The 18,286-nt window shown below is 33.5% G+C and overlaps 2 protein-coding genes across 5 annotated transcripts in view; both read right to left on the reverse strand.

Annotated features, from left to right (window-relative positions):
- Positions 1 to 10,842, reverse strand: part of LOC111678548 (tubulin monoglutamylase TTLL4) — a 64,923-nt gene extending 54,081 nt beyond the window's left edge. For 2 of the 4 annotated variants that reach the window (XM_023439936.2, XM_046948735.1), the window contains exon 1: positions 10,545 to 10,842. The gene's annotated coding sequence lies outside the window, so the exon portion shown is untranslated. The remainder of the gene's footprint in view (positions 1 to 10,544) is intronic. The other 2 variants (XM_023439935.2, XM_046948741.1) reach the window with 2 other exon arrangements.
- Positions 2,838 to 4,430, reverse strand: LOC124420793. Its single transcript, XM_046954940.1, has 2 exons — positions 3,263 to 4,430; positions 2,838 to 3,193 (listed from the first exon to the last, which is right to left on the reverse strand). The coding sequence occupies exons 1-2, from the start codon at positions 4,428 to 4,430 to the stop codon at positions 2,838 to 2,840; spliced, it is 1,524 nt and encodes a 507-aa protein (XP_046810896.1).
- Positions 10,843 to 18,286: the final 7,444 nt, after the last annotated feature.

Below are 18,286 nucleotides of genomic sequence, written 5' to 3' on the forward strand. Positions count from 1 at the left end.
AATGTCCGGACTGGTGTTAGATTTTCTGTGAGAGGATAAACTAAAGTCTATTCTTAGCTGACGGTTTTCTGCAAAATCTGCCTTTGGCCTAGATGGTAAAGGTATTCCAAGTCCTTTAAATAAAAAAATTATCTTATCTATTCCACAAATATTTCTTTTCTGACCAGAATCAATTTTTTGCCAGAATATTTCATGCAGACCATCATTTGGATCTGTAATAGATCTAGCCGCCATATTCACTGATCTTCTATGAAGCAATGTGTAAAAATCTGGTGATTTTGATTCAATTCGAAGGCATGGTAGAGGTGTTACTCTCAAAAGACCGGTAGCTGTTCGAAAACAATTATTCAAGGCAGCATTCAATTTTCCGATATTAGTTTTCGAAGTCCATCCATATACCGTTATACCATGCTGGACTAAACCATGTGCCAAAGATCTGCAGATGTCTATAGCTGTTTCAATATGGGGGCCTTTCTTCTTAGAACATATTAATTTCAGGATGTTATTAATCTTACCCAGTTTGGCAATTAAATATTTAATATGACAGTTCCACAATAGATTACTCGTAAACATTATACCAAGGATTCTTAGTTCATCTTTGCACTGTAATTGAATATCTCCAAATTGTATAGCTGGTGGAGAACAATTCCTTCTTCTACATATATGCAGCAAATCTGATTTTCGTTCTGGTACGACTGCACCACGAAAAGAAGCCCAGTTTTGTATATTCACATTCAATAATCTAATATTATTAGAAACAGTATCATGATTTCCTGATGCCAAAGCAAAAATATTATCTGCATATATACCAATAAAATCTATTCCAGGCATACTCTGAACAGATCTGGCCAAAGAATTCACATATATGTTAAAAAGAACCACGGATAGTGGTGACCCTTGGGGTACGCCATTATGCAGATTATATGGTTGTGATAAGTGTCCATCAATTTTCACCCTAATTTGACGATTACACAAAAACGAATAGATAAACCTAATGACTGGTAGTGGTACACCCCAATCACGCAACTCATCAAGAACAAATATTGAAACCACACGATCAAACGCCTTTTCAATGTCCTCAGATAGTACCATACTGTGCTTTCCTTTCGATAAATTCTGATGTAATTTGTTCTCCAGTTCATGTGTCAATGAATGGACACCATATTTGGGTAAGAATGCATGTTGAATTTGTGAAATTTTACCTCTAGTATGCCGCCAAAACCTTCTAGCCATTATCTTTTCCAATAATTTCGATAATACAGGAATTAATGATATTGGTCGATAACCTTCTGTTCCATTTGGGTTTTTCCCTGGTTTCGGTATAGGTGACAACAGCGCAACCTTCCAATCATGTGGATATATTCTATTTTGCAAAATTTCATTATACAGTTTAACAATTCGAAATTGCAGGGATTCAGGAGCATTTTTTATCATCGAATATGTGATCCTATCGATAGATGGTGTAGTTCCTTTAACATTGCTAAGTGCCTGTCCAAGTTCATCCCTGGAAATTTCATCAGAAAGAAAAGTATTCTGGTGGCATATGTACTCTTCAAATTCATTCATATAAGTACGTTTTCTCATTATGGTATTAGTATCAAAATTGTCGTCTGAACCAATTGCACACCAAACTTGAGCAAATTTATCCGCAATGTCAACTGGATTAGAAATAACAGCGTCATTATTGATCAACGATGAAAAATTGCATCTTTTCTCTGTTCTAATACCCCTTATTCTAGACCATAGAGTCTTAACATCCAACATCGGGTTGAGAGAGTTTAAAAAATTACTCCATGTTCGGCGCTTTGCCATTTTCGACTCCCGTTTAACTAAAGCACACAATCTTCTAAACTGTATAGCATTCTGTTGACTTCTATGCGTTTTAAAGAGATTAAATGCATTATTCTTATCCTTGATCAATTTTGCAATAGAGGAATTGAACCAAGCTGGGGAATTATTTAAACGAGGAATTTTACTCTGTGGTATTGTCTCGTTTGCGGATTTCCGAATAATTCTCTTAATTTGAGCTGCTTCCTTATTAACATTCGGAGATTCAGGGAATTCCATCATAATACTATTTACCCTCATCGAAACCAGTCAGCCTTATCATCTAGAAATCTTGGATGAAAGCGTTTCCTGTATGTCTGGTCATTGTTGCTTATCTTTATGGGAAAATGATCCCCAGTTTCCGGTGTACTTAATGTTGTCCAAGATAGATAGGGAGCGAAATCAGAACTTGCCATTGAAACATCAATAGCAGTCAATGTGTTCCTCGTATTAAGAATTGTGAGAGAGCCATCATTAAGAATCACAAGACCAGAGTCATCAGCAAAATTCTCCCAGAGAGCTCCACTAGGTGACAAATTCTGAGAACCCCAAATGGGATTCTGTGAATTTAAATCCCCAATAAGTAAATGGTGTCCATCATTAAAATTTCCTATAGAGTTAATCATTTGGTCTGTCAATACTATTTCACATTCCTTATAAATGTTGGTAATGTATAAATTGGTACTACCCTTAATCATAATCGTTTGAAACAAAAGTTCGCCAGAAGATTTAATATGCTGGGTAACGTGAAAATTGTTCAAAACTAAAAGAGCAATACCTGCTTTAGCATATTCGCGAGCCTTGTTGTGGTGAAAAATTCTATAGCCGGGAAGGTGTAAAAATTTCAAATTTCTTGTCACAATGTGTGTTTCCTGAAGTGCGATAATTGTAGGCTTATGTTTAGAAACTAGATTTTCCAGAGCGTATTTATTTGTTATAAATCCTTGGATGTTCCACTGTAAAACTATAATGTTCAGTCCAATATCCATTTTGACGGTTAAAAAAATTAATTATTCGCAACTTTCATTCTTGTTCTCCTCTTTATTCTTTGGCAAAGTTCTCTTATATGTTCCGGGTGTTATTAATACGTTTAGATCTGTAAATTTTCCAAAAATACTACTACATGGTGTTAATTTGGTAACATTTGAAGTCCCATTAGGTGGAGTTCCTAATTGACATTCATTTGTAGTAATTCCATTATCATCTTCGATAGTAGCCAATACATTACCAGCACTAGCACTATCCTTATCATCATTTATCGATATGCCGACATTTCCGAATGTTGAAGATAACTGCCATTGATGAGTTAAGTCCTCTGTTGTCAAATCAATATTAGTGGTAATCATATTTGTTGAAGTGCTGTCTTCTTTTGAAGTAATTGGGTTTAATGTGCCATTGTTGTTGTTGGTGATGTTGTTGTTGTTGGTAATGTTGCTGTTGTTGTTATTGTTGATTGTTTTTATCTTATTATCATTGTTGGAAGTTGAGGAATTTGTAACGGGAATTTTATTTTCGCCCTTGGAAGTTGATTGATTTGTTGCCTTAATGTCATTATTGTTCATGTTGGAAATTGATGCATTTGTATCAGTGATGTTGTTATCATTGGAAAATAAAGAGTTGGTTTCTGAATTGTTAATTTTATTGGAAGAATTTGCATTGATGGTTGTTGCTGTCTTTTGTATACCGTTAGATGAATAGGCGTCATTGTTGTCTTTGCATAAATTTTGATTATTCGTAACTATTGTTCCATTGGCCAAAATTTCAGAATAAGTTGGAGCTCTCTTATTGTAAGGTTTCAGGGTATGAATTGTAGGGTTGTCATTAAATATTGTCCAAGCCTCACGTATGGTGCACCTTTTGTCAGCTTTAATTTTATTGATAGATTTATGTTTTAAAAAGGAGGGGCAAGACGAGTCAAATGATGTGTGAGTTTCATTGTTACAATTAACACAGTATTTTCTGGTACACGGATCATGTGGTGGAGTAAACCCACAAACTTTACACAATTCAATATTCTTACATCTCTTCTTTGTGTGACCTAATCTTTGACAATTTGCACATCTCATTGGATTAGGCACATGTTCATCAACTCGCACTCGTTCCCATCCAAGTTTCAATGTTTCTGGTCGGCGTATTAAGTCAAACGTTAATATAGCTGCTCCCGTTGGAATGTACTTCTCGCCTTCTCTTCTTGATAATTTGCGAATTTCAATCACCTTCTGATCTTCAAGGGATTTTAAAAGATCCTCTTCAGAAATATCAATGATCTTCCTTGAAAAAATTCGTCCTTGAGTAGAGTTAAGACCTTTATGCATAGTTATTGTTACTGGTACAACATCAATATATTTTGCTTTCAGGAACTTTTTAGCTGATTTCATATCTGCTGGCTTAATCATTAGATCACCACTTCGCATTTCCAAGTAATCACGTGAAATAAAATTTAAGCCTTTTTCAATTTGAAAGACATTATAAGCAGCTAATGGCTTAGTTTCCGAGTTGTCCGATTGTGCTAACGCAGAAGCAACTAGATATCTTGGAATATGGTCATCTTTTGGAATAAAACTAGGCAAAGGTATAAAGTCGTCAGCTTTCAATCTCTTCATTCTACTAGGTTTAGGTTTTCCATATGAGGGATCAAATTCCCTGAACCGATTATGATTGGGGGGTCAACCCCATTCATGTTGAAATCCGAAAGTCTCTTCACTCTTTTAAGATTTTATCAACAAGTCCAAATCAATAAATAAAAATAAAAAATTTATCAATCAAAATTAAGCAAAAATAAAGCGTCCCAGCGGCCTTCCAATAAAAAGTATGCAATCACCCGTTTTAACACACCGATAATAATGAAAACGATGTTGACACGGCGAGTGCCCGGCAAAGAATGTGATTTTTTTATCTTTTTATATTTGTATGTTTTAAGATAACTATTAACTCAACAAATGTTTTCCGATAAAAGTCCATTTAAATATTAGCCTTTAAAATAATAAAAACTATCAAAAGCAAATGCTACTAAAGGTGGAAAAATATGCCTGAAATATTATTGTAACTTTTAATTCCGATTTCTCACTATAGTGGTTAAGAAAAGCTTTGGGGTCTTTAATATAATAAAATTTGAATCTTTTTCTATAATAATAGAAGTTGAAATTTTATTTTTGATGACTTTTAGTTTTTGAGCCTCGGTGGACTTTTGCAGCAATATTAAAAAAATGAACAAAAAACATAAAAAAGCAAAATACTTTATTGACCCATTAAATTAACAATACGTTAACATTTTATCAAAAATCTCGTTAATTAATATAACGTTTTTACTTTTTATGGTAGAAAATTAAAATATAAGATATTCTTTAAAAAATACAACAAACAAATTGCTTTATTTTGCTAAAAATAATAGTTCAGATAAAGTTTTTTCTTAAAATTTATAAAATTTTACATAGGCAAATTACTTAATTGATTCACTGTATGTCTGGCATCATTTATGCTGAAAACATTGGAAAGGATAATCGATATCCACATAAGGACCTCGGTAGATAAATCCTTCCTCTCTGCCTCTCAACATGCTTATACGAAGGGCAAATCTGTTGAGATAAGCCTTTTTCAATTTGAAAGACATTATAAGCAGCTAATGGCTTAGTTTCCGAGTTGTCCGATTGTGCTAACGCAGAAGCAACTAGATATCTTGGAATATGGTCATCTTTTGGAATAAAACTAGGCAAAGGTATAAAGTCGTCAGCTTTCAATCTCTTCATTCTACTAGGTTTAGGTTTTCCATATGAGGGATCAAATTCCCTGAACCGATTATGATTGGGGGGTCAACCCCATTCATGTTGAAATCCGAAAGTCTCTTCACTCTTTTAAGATTTTATCAACAAGTCCAAATCAATAAATAAAAATAAAAAATTTATCAATCAAAATTAAGCAAAAATAAAGCGTCCCAGCGGCCTTCCAATAAAAAGTATGCAATCACCCGTTTTAACACACCGATAATAATGAAAACGATGTTGACACGGCGAGTGCCCGGCAAAGAATGTGATTTTTTTATCTTTTTATATTTGTATGTTTTAAGATAACTATTAACTCAACAAATGTTTTCCGATAAAAGTCCATTTAAATATTAGCCTTTAAAATAATAAAAACTATCAAAAGCAAATGCTACTAAAGGTGGAAAAATATGCCTGAAATATTATTGTAACTTTTAATTCCGATTTCTCACTATAGTGGTTAAGAAAAGCTTTGGGGTCTTTAATATAATAAAATTTGAATCTTTTTCTATAATAATAGAAGTTGAAATTTTATTTTTGATGACTTTTAGTTTTTGAGCCTCGGTGGACTTTTGCAGCAATATTAAAAAAATGAACAAAAAACATAAAAAAGCAAAATACTTTATTGACCCATTAAATTAACAATACGTTAACATTTTATCAAAAATCTCGTTAATTAATATAACGTTTTTACTTTTTATGGTAGAAAATTAAAATATAAGATATTCTTTAAAAAATACAACAAACAAATTGCTTTATTTTGCTAAAAATAATAGTTCAGATAAAGTTTTTTCTTAAAATTTATAAAATTTTACATAGGCAAATTACTTAATTGATTCACTGTATGTCTGGCATCATTTATGCTGAAAACATTGGAAAGGATAATCGATATCCACATAAGGACCTCGGTAGATAAATCCTTCCTCTCTGCCTCTCAACATGCTTATACGAAGGGCAAATCTGTTGAGACGGCTCTTCATACTCTAGTTGGTCATATTGAAAAATCCATGGGGTATGGAAATTATTCACTGGTTGCCTTTCTTGACATAGAAGGCGCTTTTAATAACGTAAATCCTGCTTCTATCTGCCAATCTCTATCTCGGGCAGGGCTTGGTAGGTTCGTGGGCTTTGTCGAGAATCTTCTCTCAAATAGGATCATTGAATCCTCCCTAGGTGATACAGTAGTCTCTATAAAAGCTTCAAGAGGTATCTCCACTCTTATGGAACATGGCTATAAATGATATTCCGGTTAAACTAGACTCTCTTGGCTATAAAACAGTCGCCTATGCTGATGACGTTGCGGTATCGGTGTCAGGCGATCATCTCGAAACCATATCTCATAGGCTAGAACAAGAACTAAGGATCATCAGCTCGTGGAGCGTCGAATGTGGTCTTAGTGTAAATCCTAGTAAAACGGAACTTGTGCTATTCTCTAATTCTATTCTATTCTCTAACAAATACAAGATTTCTTTATTTCCTCTTCCTTGCCTAAACGGCGAAGTATTAAATCTCTCGGACAGCGCGTTATCCTTGATAAAAAGATATATGTTTGTAGGAAGGCCATAGGAACATGCTGGGGCATAAATCCAATGAATGTTCACTGGCTCTTTGAGACAGTTATTAAACCTATTATGCTTTACGGGGTTGTTGTCTGGTGGCAGACGCTTGAAAAGGCTTCAGTCAGACAACAACTGGAAAAAGTAATGAGATCAACTGCGCTTTTTATCACAGGCGCTTTCAGAACAACTCCTTCGAAGGCGTTGTTCACTATGCTCAACTGGCTCTCCGTCGATCTCCTTGCAAGGAAATTGGCTATGTCAACTGCTGCCAGGTTGAGTGTAACTGACAAGTGGAAACAATGCTCCATAGGCCATGCTAGGATCATAGATCTTATACCGAATAATCAGTTTATTGTTGATTATTGTATTCCGGTACCGTCTCTTGTGAGAAAATTCCAATATTATATCTCTTTGGAGTCTGAATAATTGCTTCCGAGTGTATGCAGACGGATCCAAGACGACGAAAGGAGTTGGTGGTGGTATTTTCATTGAGGAATTTGGAAGGAAGATCTCCTTCCGACTTAATGATGAATGTAGTATCCTTCAGGCTGAAATATCGGCGATAAGGTGGGCGGTAAAATGGCTAAGGTACTATCGCATATCCAACAGGGATATCAGAATTTATACCGATAGTCAAGCTGCCATTAAATCCCTAACTGGTGTGTTCTCCACATCCAAAATTGTCCATGAATGCCGGACGTCTCTCAATGAGATGGCGAGACATTCGAACATCTCCCTAATTTGGGTAAAGGGACATGGGATTTCGTATGGCAATGGTATTGCTGACACCTTGGCAAGAGCTGGAACTATGCTTAGTAGAATGGATATAGATCAACTGTGGCCACAAATGGATCCTCACAGGTCTAAATATCTTCTTGGTCTCCAAAGACCGCAGTTAAGTAGGCTGATATCGATAATCACTGGCCACTGTAAATTTGGGAACCATGCTAAACGCATTGGTCTCCCGTTCAACGATTACTGTAGAAGTTGTCAAAACGAGAGTGAAGAAGAGACTATTACTCATCTTCTCTGCGATTGTCCTGCTTTGGCGGAGGCCCGTTTTCGGACGCTTGGATCGACCTATTTTGGTGATCTATCCGAATTGTCAAACGTTCATTTGAAACGTCTTCTAGAGTTCATTAATTTGTCAAAATGGGTGTGAATCCTATTACTCACACTATTCATCCACGGCATCTGCCCTGGCTTTCTCGTTTCACATCATCTCCTTCTTTACAACTGCCTCTGCTCCTCCACTCTTCCCTATCTCTACTTCCCTTTTTTACAAAGGGATCAATATGGACCCAAGTAAAGCCGAAATTGACTACCTGTGAAAACCTAACCTAACCTAACAAATTGAAAACCCTTTGGGCAAATTGGGCCTATTAATTGTCAACTTTCATTTTCCGTTGTTCTTTTTGGAAAAGATTTGAAGACCCAAAATTTGTTGTTGTACCCCTGTAATTATCGTCACAATATCTTTTCGAAATAGAATAAACGTAGGCTGAGAAGAGAAATAAATTTTTAATAAACCAACCTTTAAGGTTTCAGCATATCAAGTACATTCTTAAAATATTTTTCTAGTTAGACGATTCGCCAATTTTGAATATCAAATACTGACCAACTCAGAATATGTTTGAAAAATTGCACCTCCATTGCTTACTATACATGGGCTCTTTCATTCCTATAACAAAGAAATAGACAAAAATAAATTTGTATAAAAGCCTAAATAAACTCGTTGAACATCTTTTACTTGTAAAAACATAAAATTTTTAGAAAATTTATGAGCCCATGGCTTAGCCGCAAATTCTTAGATAATTTATAAATTTTGGCTCATCTGTTTTAGTTTCTTTAAAATGTACTTATCGTAAATTTCATTTTCTATTGGAGAAAAAGGTGTCAATTTAAAAACAGATAATCACAAAATTTGATAAAACAAATTTCGGTTAATATAAAATGATTTTTTGTCGAATTCCAATGCAGTACTTGTTTTTCTGGGGATTATACATTTTTAAAGTTTAAACATGTTTAAACATGTTTTTCAAGCCAATAGACAAAAGTTTTTCCTCTATTATTCTTCCGGTTTAGAATAAAAAATAATTCGAACAATTTTTATGTTATTTTTTACCCATATTTTATAATAATATTGAACAATGAATTACATATTTTTTTTTAAGGAATACTAAATCAAAAGATCTCTTATTATTAAAAAAATCATTTACTACTTTTTGAAAATTTACAAAAATTTAAATTTTGCAGTAATTCTATGGATTTTTTAAATAAGTAAAGCAAGGCATACATGATACAACCGCTTATACAATGTAAGAAGGTTGTTTACGAATTGTAAAGTCTTTATGTAAAATTTAGTTTCTATACTGTTTTTTTAAGCAAGTTATGTACGTTAAAGTCATTGTCAGGTGGAATCTTTATATGGGAGGTAGAATCCATTATTATTACAAAAACATTTTGGTTCCTTAAAATTGTTTACATAATTTCATTGTCATCCGCACTTTTATAACGAATAAAAAAAATATTGTAAGTTTATATAGTATATAATCGTATATAATATCAAAATGTGTCTTATTCAAAAAAGGGGCAAAAAGTGGCAAGAAGCGAAAAAAGTCGCTTCAAAGTCGCAAATTGCGACTTTAGTCTCACAACGTTAATGCTGTTCATAATATCTTTAATATTTTTGTTCTCATCTTTCCAAAATTTCTATAATTAAAATAATAATTATTAATTGTTAGACTAAGCAATCATACATATATGGCCAATTAAATAGGCTCGATTGTAAAAATGAATTTTAAATAATTAAAAAATATTTTAATGTTTGTGTAGAAAGGGCCTTTTGTTTTTTGCTATAAAATCGATAATTTTGGTTGGAGGTGTCTAATTTTTGGTGGCATTTCTTTTGATGTAATATAATTAAATATGAAACTAATGAAATATGAAACTAATAACGAAATTATGTTCAGATTATTAGCAATCGTTATTACGGATGATATTTATCTTTAGAGATCTATATTTCTAAGTTATTAAAATCTATTTTAAAGAATAACATTCCGAATGATTTGGTTGTTGATGCAATATTAGGATATTTTAAACAGGTCAATATTATTTGTGTTACTTCCTTTATTATTATTGTTCATGCACTATAAAAATATACACGAAAAGCAACATGCGTGTGAACATGTGCCATGGCAATGACATTGAATTACATATGTATGCACATACAACATATGTATGTACGTATGTATGCATGTATGTACTAATGTAGATAGTACATTAATGTTCTTGCAATTCCTAAATGAGGTAGTTCTGTTCCAATTTTTAGAACCTTTTTCTTTTTTCAATGAATCTATATACTGTTAGAGAGAATATTATGTATCCATGCTTAACTGACCTTATTAAATTGCTAGTGGTAAATTTTTGCACTCGACACACATCAATCACAACAATAACTATAGATGTAGTTATACAGATATTCTTGGAATCAAAGGCAGTTCTAGGAAAAGAAATTGGCCAAGAAATTTATTCACAAAATACACTCAAACTATTTTTTTCCAATTCTACATTGGAAAATTGTATATTACTACAATATTTTGAATTGACAAGACACATGAATTTTTTATTTTTCTATACACAATTATCACACACAAATTTATGTTTTTTCTAATTATATACAAAAGTTTAAATATTTTATTATATCTCATTCAATAAATTTTATTTACATATATGTATATATATCAACAAATTCTTTTTTAAAATATATATTCAATACAAAAATAAATTAATGTTTTTTGCAAAGAAAGGTAAAAACGTGCAATGTAAAGAGAACTGTGCCGACCGAAATTGTTAACGACGGCAATTTACCAGACGTGGAAATTTAATTTTTTTAAACTACTAATCTAAACAAAATTAGTACTTTTTTATAATTAAAAGTACAAAATTAATGTCATCTCTAATTTTTATCGAGTATTTATCAAAATTAGTTGTTTGTTTTCAATGGTTGTATACAAATAAAATTACAAAAAATGCAAATAAATAGAAAATATATAATTTAATTTCTTAAAAAGTATAACAAACGTATTTTGTATCATACACAAATACTAATATTCCAAAAAAATGGCAAAATAATAACCTAACCTAACCATCGTAGAAACGGGGTAATTGGCTATCGTCATTCAGAGTGCGAATTGAGTAATTATGTAAGTATTCATGGAACAAACATTACCCTTAAAAATTGAAAACAGCCAAGCATTTATAAAGTTCTAAAACGATCTAACTATGTCCTTCAGTCTGTCTGTTTAAAACACGATAGAGTCTAAATGGAAGTGGAAATGGCCAATGTTGGTGAACGTTTTCGCATAGCCCCTCTATAAGGTCCTCTTCAGAAAATGGCTTTAACGCTCATAACTGTCTAAAAGAAGCATCTATAGTAATGAGATTCGACATGAACATATTTAATAGGAACCTCAATATCTTGTAAAAATATAATTTACCCTACCTCCTATATAAGGTGCCCTTCTGAAAATTATTAATAAAATTACTGTCATAACTGTCTAAAAGAAGCATCTATTGCGATAATATTCAACATGAACATAATTTATATAAATATATTTTATCGCTTTCTAAACTTTTATAAGATCCCTTCACAAAATTACTTTAACGCTTATTACTGGCTTAAAAATACGAGTGCAGCTATGATATTTGACATAAACAAGTTTCGTTTGAACCAAAATCGTTCTACCAAATTTTATGAGCATCGGCTCATAACTGACCACCCCCATACATGGTCCCTTCAGTAAAGACACTCTTCCAAATATTACCTTAACGATCATATTAATATCAATATATAGTGATTCAAATAAGTTTTTTGCTTACCTTTTTTTAAGAGAATTTTGTTTTCCAATTAAAAATAGAGATTTTGTAAAAGGGTTGGGTTTAGTTTTATACGAACTAGGAGGAACACTATGTTTAAATTTAGACCTCTAAACAGACCTTAGATTTCTTGTACAGAAAAATACCTAGTTTAGATATTTTAAAATAGAGGTGGTTATCATACCCTAAGGTCAACAAAAGCAATATATTTCAGCTAATACATACACTTATATACATATATTTAGAACCCAAATCAAGAATAACTATCCAGATCCAAATATGCCTACTGTATCATATTCATAAAATAAAGCATTTAAAATCTGAGGTTGAAAATCAATATTTTAGCATGTAATAGTCCTTAGAATGGCTAGGATGGTACTTAGTGTTAGATTTATTGAATAAGAATCAATATTCTACAATTCTAAATAAAATTTACATAGTACCACGGGTATACAGAGACGTCACGAGCAAAACGCTATTTTCCTCTCTTTCGCACAAATCGAATTCAGCTGTATTTTATATACCTCTTCTCACCAAACAATTTCAAAATCAAACAAAAACTTATTTTAGACTTTTTCAAATGTTAAAAGTGACATCTCTGTATATTTTTTGACAGTACTCCCCGAATAGATCCGTAATGTAGTTTTGGTTTATCAATTCAAAATGATGACAAAATGAAATGAAAACCCAGATTATTTTTGTTATAATTTATAAATTTATACCTCACTAAAAATTTTTTCTAGGTCCAAATCTTTAGATTATTCAAAATTAGTTATTATTTTCGAAATTTAATCAAAGAAACGATACATTTCATGTTAAGACAAATATTGACAAATTCTTTAGGTATATAGGATAATAAATAGGTTAAAAAATGTCCAAATTTAGTCGTTTCACTACTAAAATATCTAAAAAATTTTATTCTAATATATAAGAGTAATGAAAATATTAAATTTTATAAAAGAAAGCAGCAATATTAAAAAATTAACAAAAAAAAAACTAAAAAGCATACTTTATTGACCTAAAAAATTAACAATACGTTCACATTTTATTAAAAAATAAAAATAAAAAACAAATTGCTTTATTTTCTAAAAATAATTGTTCAGATAAAGTTTTTTCTTTAAATTTATATAATTTTACATAGGCAAATTACTTAATTGATTCACTGTATGTATGTATGATAGTAAAATTTTACATACAGTGAATCAACTAAGTTTTTTGCTTACATTTTTTAAATGAAATTTTGTTTTTTGTTTATAAATAAAATTCGAAAAAAAGACAGATAAAGAGCAAATTTATGTTTTCCAATTTATAATTGAGATTGTGTTAAATGGTAAAACCGTGAAATAATAGGTGTGTTCTTTCCAGTAAAAATATCCAGGAACTTTATGATAGAGAGAGTGCTATATTCGGCTGAGCCGAATCTTAAATTCCCTCCACCAGCTACTTTTATATTAATACATTTCTAATTGATCAAATATTTGTAGAAATAAGTTTTCTAATGTCTCAAATGTTTCCATTTGAGACATTTGATCCCAAGATTTAAATCTATTACAATTCCAAGATTTATGAAGAATACAAACGCCATTTTTTTATATTTTTATAGTGCTTATACCCCATTTTCACATACACAAAATCCAGTAGGGTAGAGGGGGGAACGTAGCCACTTTTTTTGAGGCGACCTCAAATTAAAACCACAATACATATTCTTAATTTTTTTCTTGGTTTGGATACTTAGATATGTAGGCTTTAGTTTTATTCCTTTCAATCTTTCCTAAGTTATCCTCATGTACATATTTTTTAACTTTTCCGCACTGACCAAAAACGGCGACACCGCCTCATCCATGTGGTAAATGCACCAAGGGGATGGGGCAGATTTGTCATTAGTAAAATAAAGCAAAAAATTACAAAAATAAAAACTTATTTTGCTGTATAATACTTTAATTTATTAAACAAAGTATAATAAACCTGATATTTATTGTTTTTTTCACAAAACTTAACAAAAAATTAAAACAAATTATTACTAATTTTTTTATATTTTAACTAAATTTTGTTCTACATTTCAAGCATTACAAATTAAAACAAATTATTACTGATTTTTTGTATATTTTAACCAAATTTTGTTCTACATCACAAGCATTACATATATTTGGCTCATGTTCCCCATGGGCAGTTCTGGGGTTTAGTTTCAATTTTTTTCGGGCTTCAAATTATGTTATCAAAAATATTATGTCTTATTGTTTTCTATTAATGACGTTCTAATACTGACCAATATATTTTTTCTATCACAAAAACTAAAAAAGTTAGCACAAAAAATTCACTCAGTGAAATATTTTTACAGCCCTTTGAAAAACAATCATGTCTGCCTCCCATCATATGTAAAGTTAATGTTTCAAATGTTCAGGGATGATAGATAATCCATAAACGAAAACAAAATTTGATAATAGGACAAAATCGATTACTCAGTTTTCAAGTAATTCGCTATTGGCCGATGTGCCCCTATGGCGTATAATCTCTACCCTACTTATAAGATTTCGAGCCAAATCTAATTAATTTTAACTAGATTTCCCATACAAATAAAACTACTTTGTAAATAGATTTCGTCAAAATCTACTCAGAATCTAATAGTTTTTAGTGATGCAACTCTGTTTTTTTAATAATACTAAAAATTAATAATACTAAAAAGAGGAAACAAAAATTAAGATGTCAACATGAATAAAAACTTTATTTAAAATAAAAGGTAATGTTATATTTCAATATCTATTTTTTATTATAAATAAAATATTAATAAGAATTCAATTTTTCCTTCTTATTTTTTTATCAAACATAATTTCAAGAAATATTAGAAAAGAATGTAATGTTCCTGAATGCCAAAAAATAGTACGTGCAAACGGGAAAACTCGGGGGAGTTTTCCTGTTTTTCCTATCGAGCGCGTCCCTGGGTGGCGGATAGGGGTGGTGATGGACCATCTGTCCTCCCCCAGTTTGAGTTTACTCAAGCTTAGGGAGGGCAGATTGTCCACCACCTGGGAATATTATATTCCCCGCAGACCAAAAAAAACTGGAAAAAAACAACATGGAAAATAAAAAGATGAAAGTTACGGTGCAGGGCCTAAATAACCCAGTACCGGCGGCAAGTGTTGATTCGCTCGCGAGTCACGTGTCGCCGTCATCCTGCAATCGTGAGCAAAATACTACTACGGGGGTGGGTACCTTGGCCTCTATGGCGGACAATGCGTCAAGTGAAACAGGTGAGTGATAGCATAGCTAAATTACCTATAACTATCTGGAGCACAGAGGAGGAAGTTGAAAAAGATGTTCAGGAAATCATAGTTAGTCAATGATAATGACACTCCAAAGGAAAAATAGGACTTTATCACAAGATCTAAGGCAAAGAGGATCAAGTCTCCCGAAGAGTTCACAACTGAAAATAAACCTAAGAAGGAAAAGAGCTCCCCGTCTTCCAATACACATTCGAAGCCAAGCCATACTTCACTCAAGGGAACCTCAAGTCAGAATCCTGAGAGTAAGGGTGACAACGCCAAGAAAGATATTCTCGAAGGTACGGGCACCTCAAAAGAAAACCCGAAATGCGAGGAAAGAGAGGCTAGACAGTGGAAAAGGAAAAGAGCCGCCATCATACGCCAAAGTTGCCAGAAGAAGTCTCCGGGACGATCTCTGCTATGCAGTTTACGATGCTGGTAATCCGACAGGCAATATTCCAATAGACCAACAGAGTAAGGTAGAAGATCTGTTGAACAAGGGCAAACAACCAATTGAGAGCGATTTCAGCATGGGCATAATGTTGATGAGGATGGCATCTCACCAATGTGTTAGCACCCTAAAGAACTTGGTGGAAAGTATTCATTCTCCCTGGGACAGCGCTAATCTAGGACAGGCAAAGAAGAGCGAGTTTCCGGTGCTCTTAAAGTCCACTGTCTACATAAAAGGATGGTGCAGTAAACTGGGTAATAAACGTATACTGGAAATTCTTGGTGGTCAAAATGCTGAGCTGGCCGTGGAAAAATGGGACGTCTTTTACAGGAAAGAAGAACCTGAGGGAACTTTATTTGTAATAGGTATCGACCAGAAATCTATGGCTAGTCTTGCCAAGAATAAAGGGCACTAAAATACCTCAGAAGGTACCATGGACTCGCCAAAAGAAAGTGCCGCTGCCCTTTCCAAAATTGGCGAAGCGCCGATTGAAAGGGCAGTCAAAACCGGCCCCTATAAGAACACTTAAACACCTAAGACGATACCCAAAGCAACATTAGCAGTACTGGTAATTTGCAGGAGTCAAATACTAAAAGTGAGGAGGAAATCACTCACTCGCCAAAAGACAGAACAGCAATGCTGTCCAAAATAAGGAAAGTGTCGATGAAAACGACTACACTTCATATGCCTGATGAGCACCCTGCAGTGCCATAAATCCAACGACTCGGTAGAAGAAAATCTAGTCGATGTCACGGGCACGAGGCTGGAGGTTATGGAGGAGACAATGAATCTCCTAATGGACTCCCATTTCCCACCCGGCATATCGAATAACATAGATGAACCGATATTGGAGGAAGGGGAGGCTAACACGGAAATTGTAGATACATCTGATATGGTTAAAGGGGCAATCAAGAGCTTCGCTCCCTATAAAGTTGCAGGGCCGGATGGCATTTTCCCGGCACTCTTACAAATGGAAGCGGTACTGGTTTCCGTACATATGTCTCAGAATTTTACTGCGTGCAAGACTTTTCGACCTATAAGTCTTACGTCCTTCCTACTTAAAAAAACTTGGTACGGATAGTCTATAGTATGGTTAAAAAAAGCTGTTTACCCGAAAAGGACCTAAAATTCAAGCAGCATGCTTATGTAAAGGGACGATCGGTGGTGCAGTATTTGATAGCAAACTATATACACTGGCGGTATGTATTGACATCGAAGGCGCCTTAAATAACGTGCACACTGATACTCTTATCCAATCCCTAGACTAGTTTTATGTTGACCGGGTGCTCCGTAACTAGATCAACAACATGCTAAGAAATAGATGGATAAGCTGCGAGATGTACGATATAATTATCAGAAAAAGGTATTTCGCGGTATACCTCAGGGTGCCATTTTGTCACCTTTACTCTGGGTTACCACGGTTAATAGCCTCCTAAGGACCCTAACCGGGAATCTGTCTTTTCACAACAAAGACAAAAATTTCTACGTATACCGAACCTTGCTTCCTGGGCAAGAAAATACCAGTGACATACAAAGTTAAATACTTAGGTGTAATCCTCGACCGAAAATTAAAATGGAGATAATACATAGAGGATAGGATCAACAAAGCACATCGGTGATGGGCGATATGTAAGAGAACTATAGGCATGAAATGGGGTCTTAGTCCTACTATGACACATTGGCTTTATAAAAGTGTAATTAGACCAATTCTAGCTTATGCTTCAATAATCTGGTGGACTGCTTTAGACAAAAAGTGCAATATCAAACTACTACAGAGAGTTCAGCGTATATGCTGCTTGGGTATAAGTGATGCCATGTGTACTACTTCAACCAAGGCTCTGGAAACGTTGCTAGATATTCCACCCATTGAAACATATTTAAGATATGAGGCGGCGCTTACAGCCGAACGGCTCTTTACTTTAGGTGAATTGGCCAAAAGCGGTTATAGGACACGTCATCAATGTATACTGGACACATTGGAAGGTTATACACAATCATCGGATGTGCCTGATCGAACACCAGACACGCTGATCCCAGATAGAATGTCTTGGTCAAGCGGAACATTAGAGCAAATACTAGTAGGAATCCGTTGTTACATGGGTGTCTCTAAATTGGGGGATAAAGTGGGGCTGGGATTCTATATTGAAAATCCAGAGCAGAAATATACCACCGTTTACCAAATCATAACACAAGCTTCCAGGCAGAAGTACGAGCAATAACGGAATGCGTAAATTGGATTAGAATAAATATTGCACCCACAGCGCTTAATATATTTACCGACAGCCAGAACGCAATTAGGGCTATATCAGGAGATAGAACTAAATCTAAGACCGTATTGAATTTTAAGAAAGCTTTAACTGAATATTCTTCCAGAGGTAAGGTTCATATCATATGGGTAACAGCCAATTCGGGAGTAGTCGGTAACGAAAGAGCTTTAAAGGGAAGCGAGCTCGAGGCAGTTAACCTGAAAATCGCAAAAATTTGCGAATTTTATATAAAAAAATAGAAATTAAAATGTTGAAAAACAAAATCTAAAACAGGAAATTATCAGCA

Source organism: Lucilia cuprina, chromosome 2 (assembly GCF_022045245.1).
Source record: "Lucilia cuprina isolate Lc7/37 chromosome 2, ASM2204524v1, whole genome shotgun sequence".
NCBI lineage: Eukaryota > Metazoa > Arthropoda > Insecta > Diptera > Calliphoridae > Lucilia > Lucilia cuprina.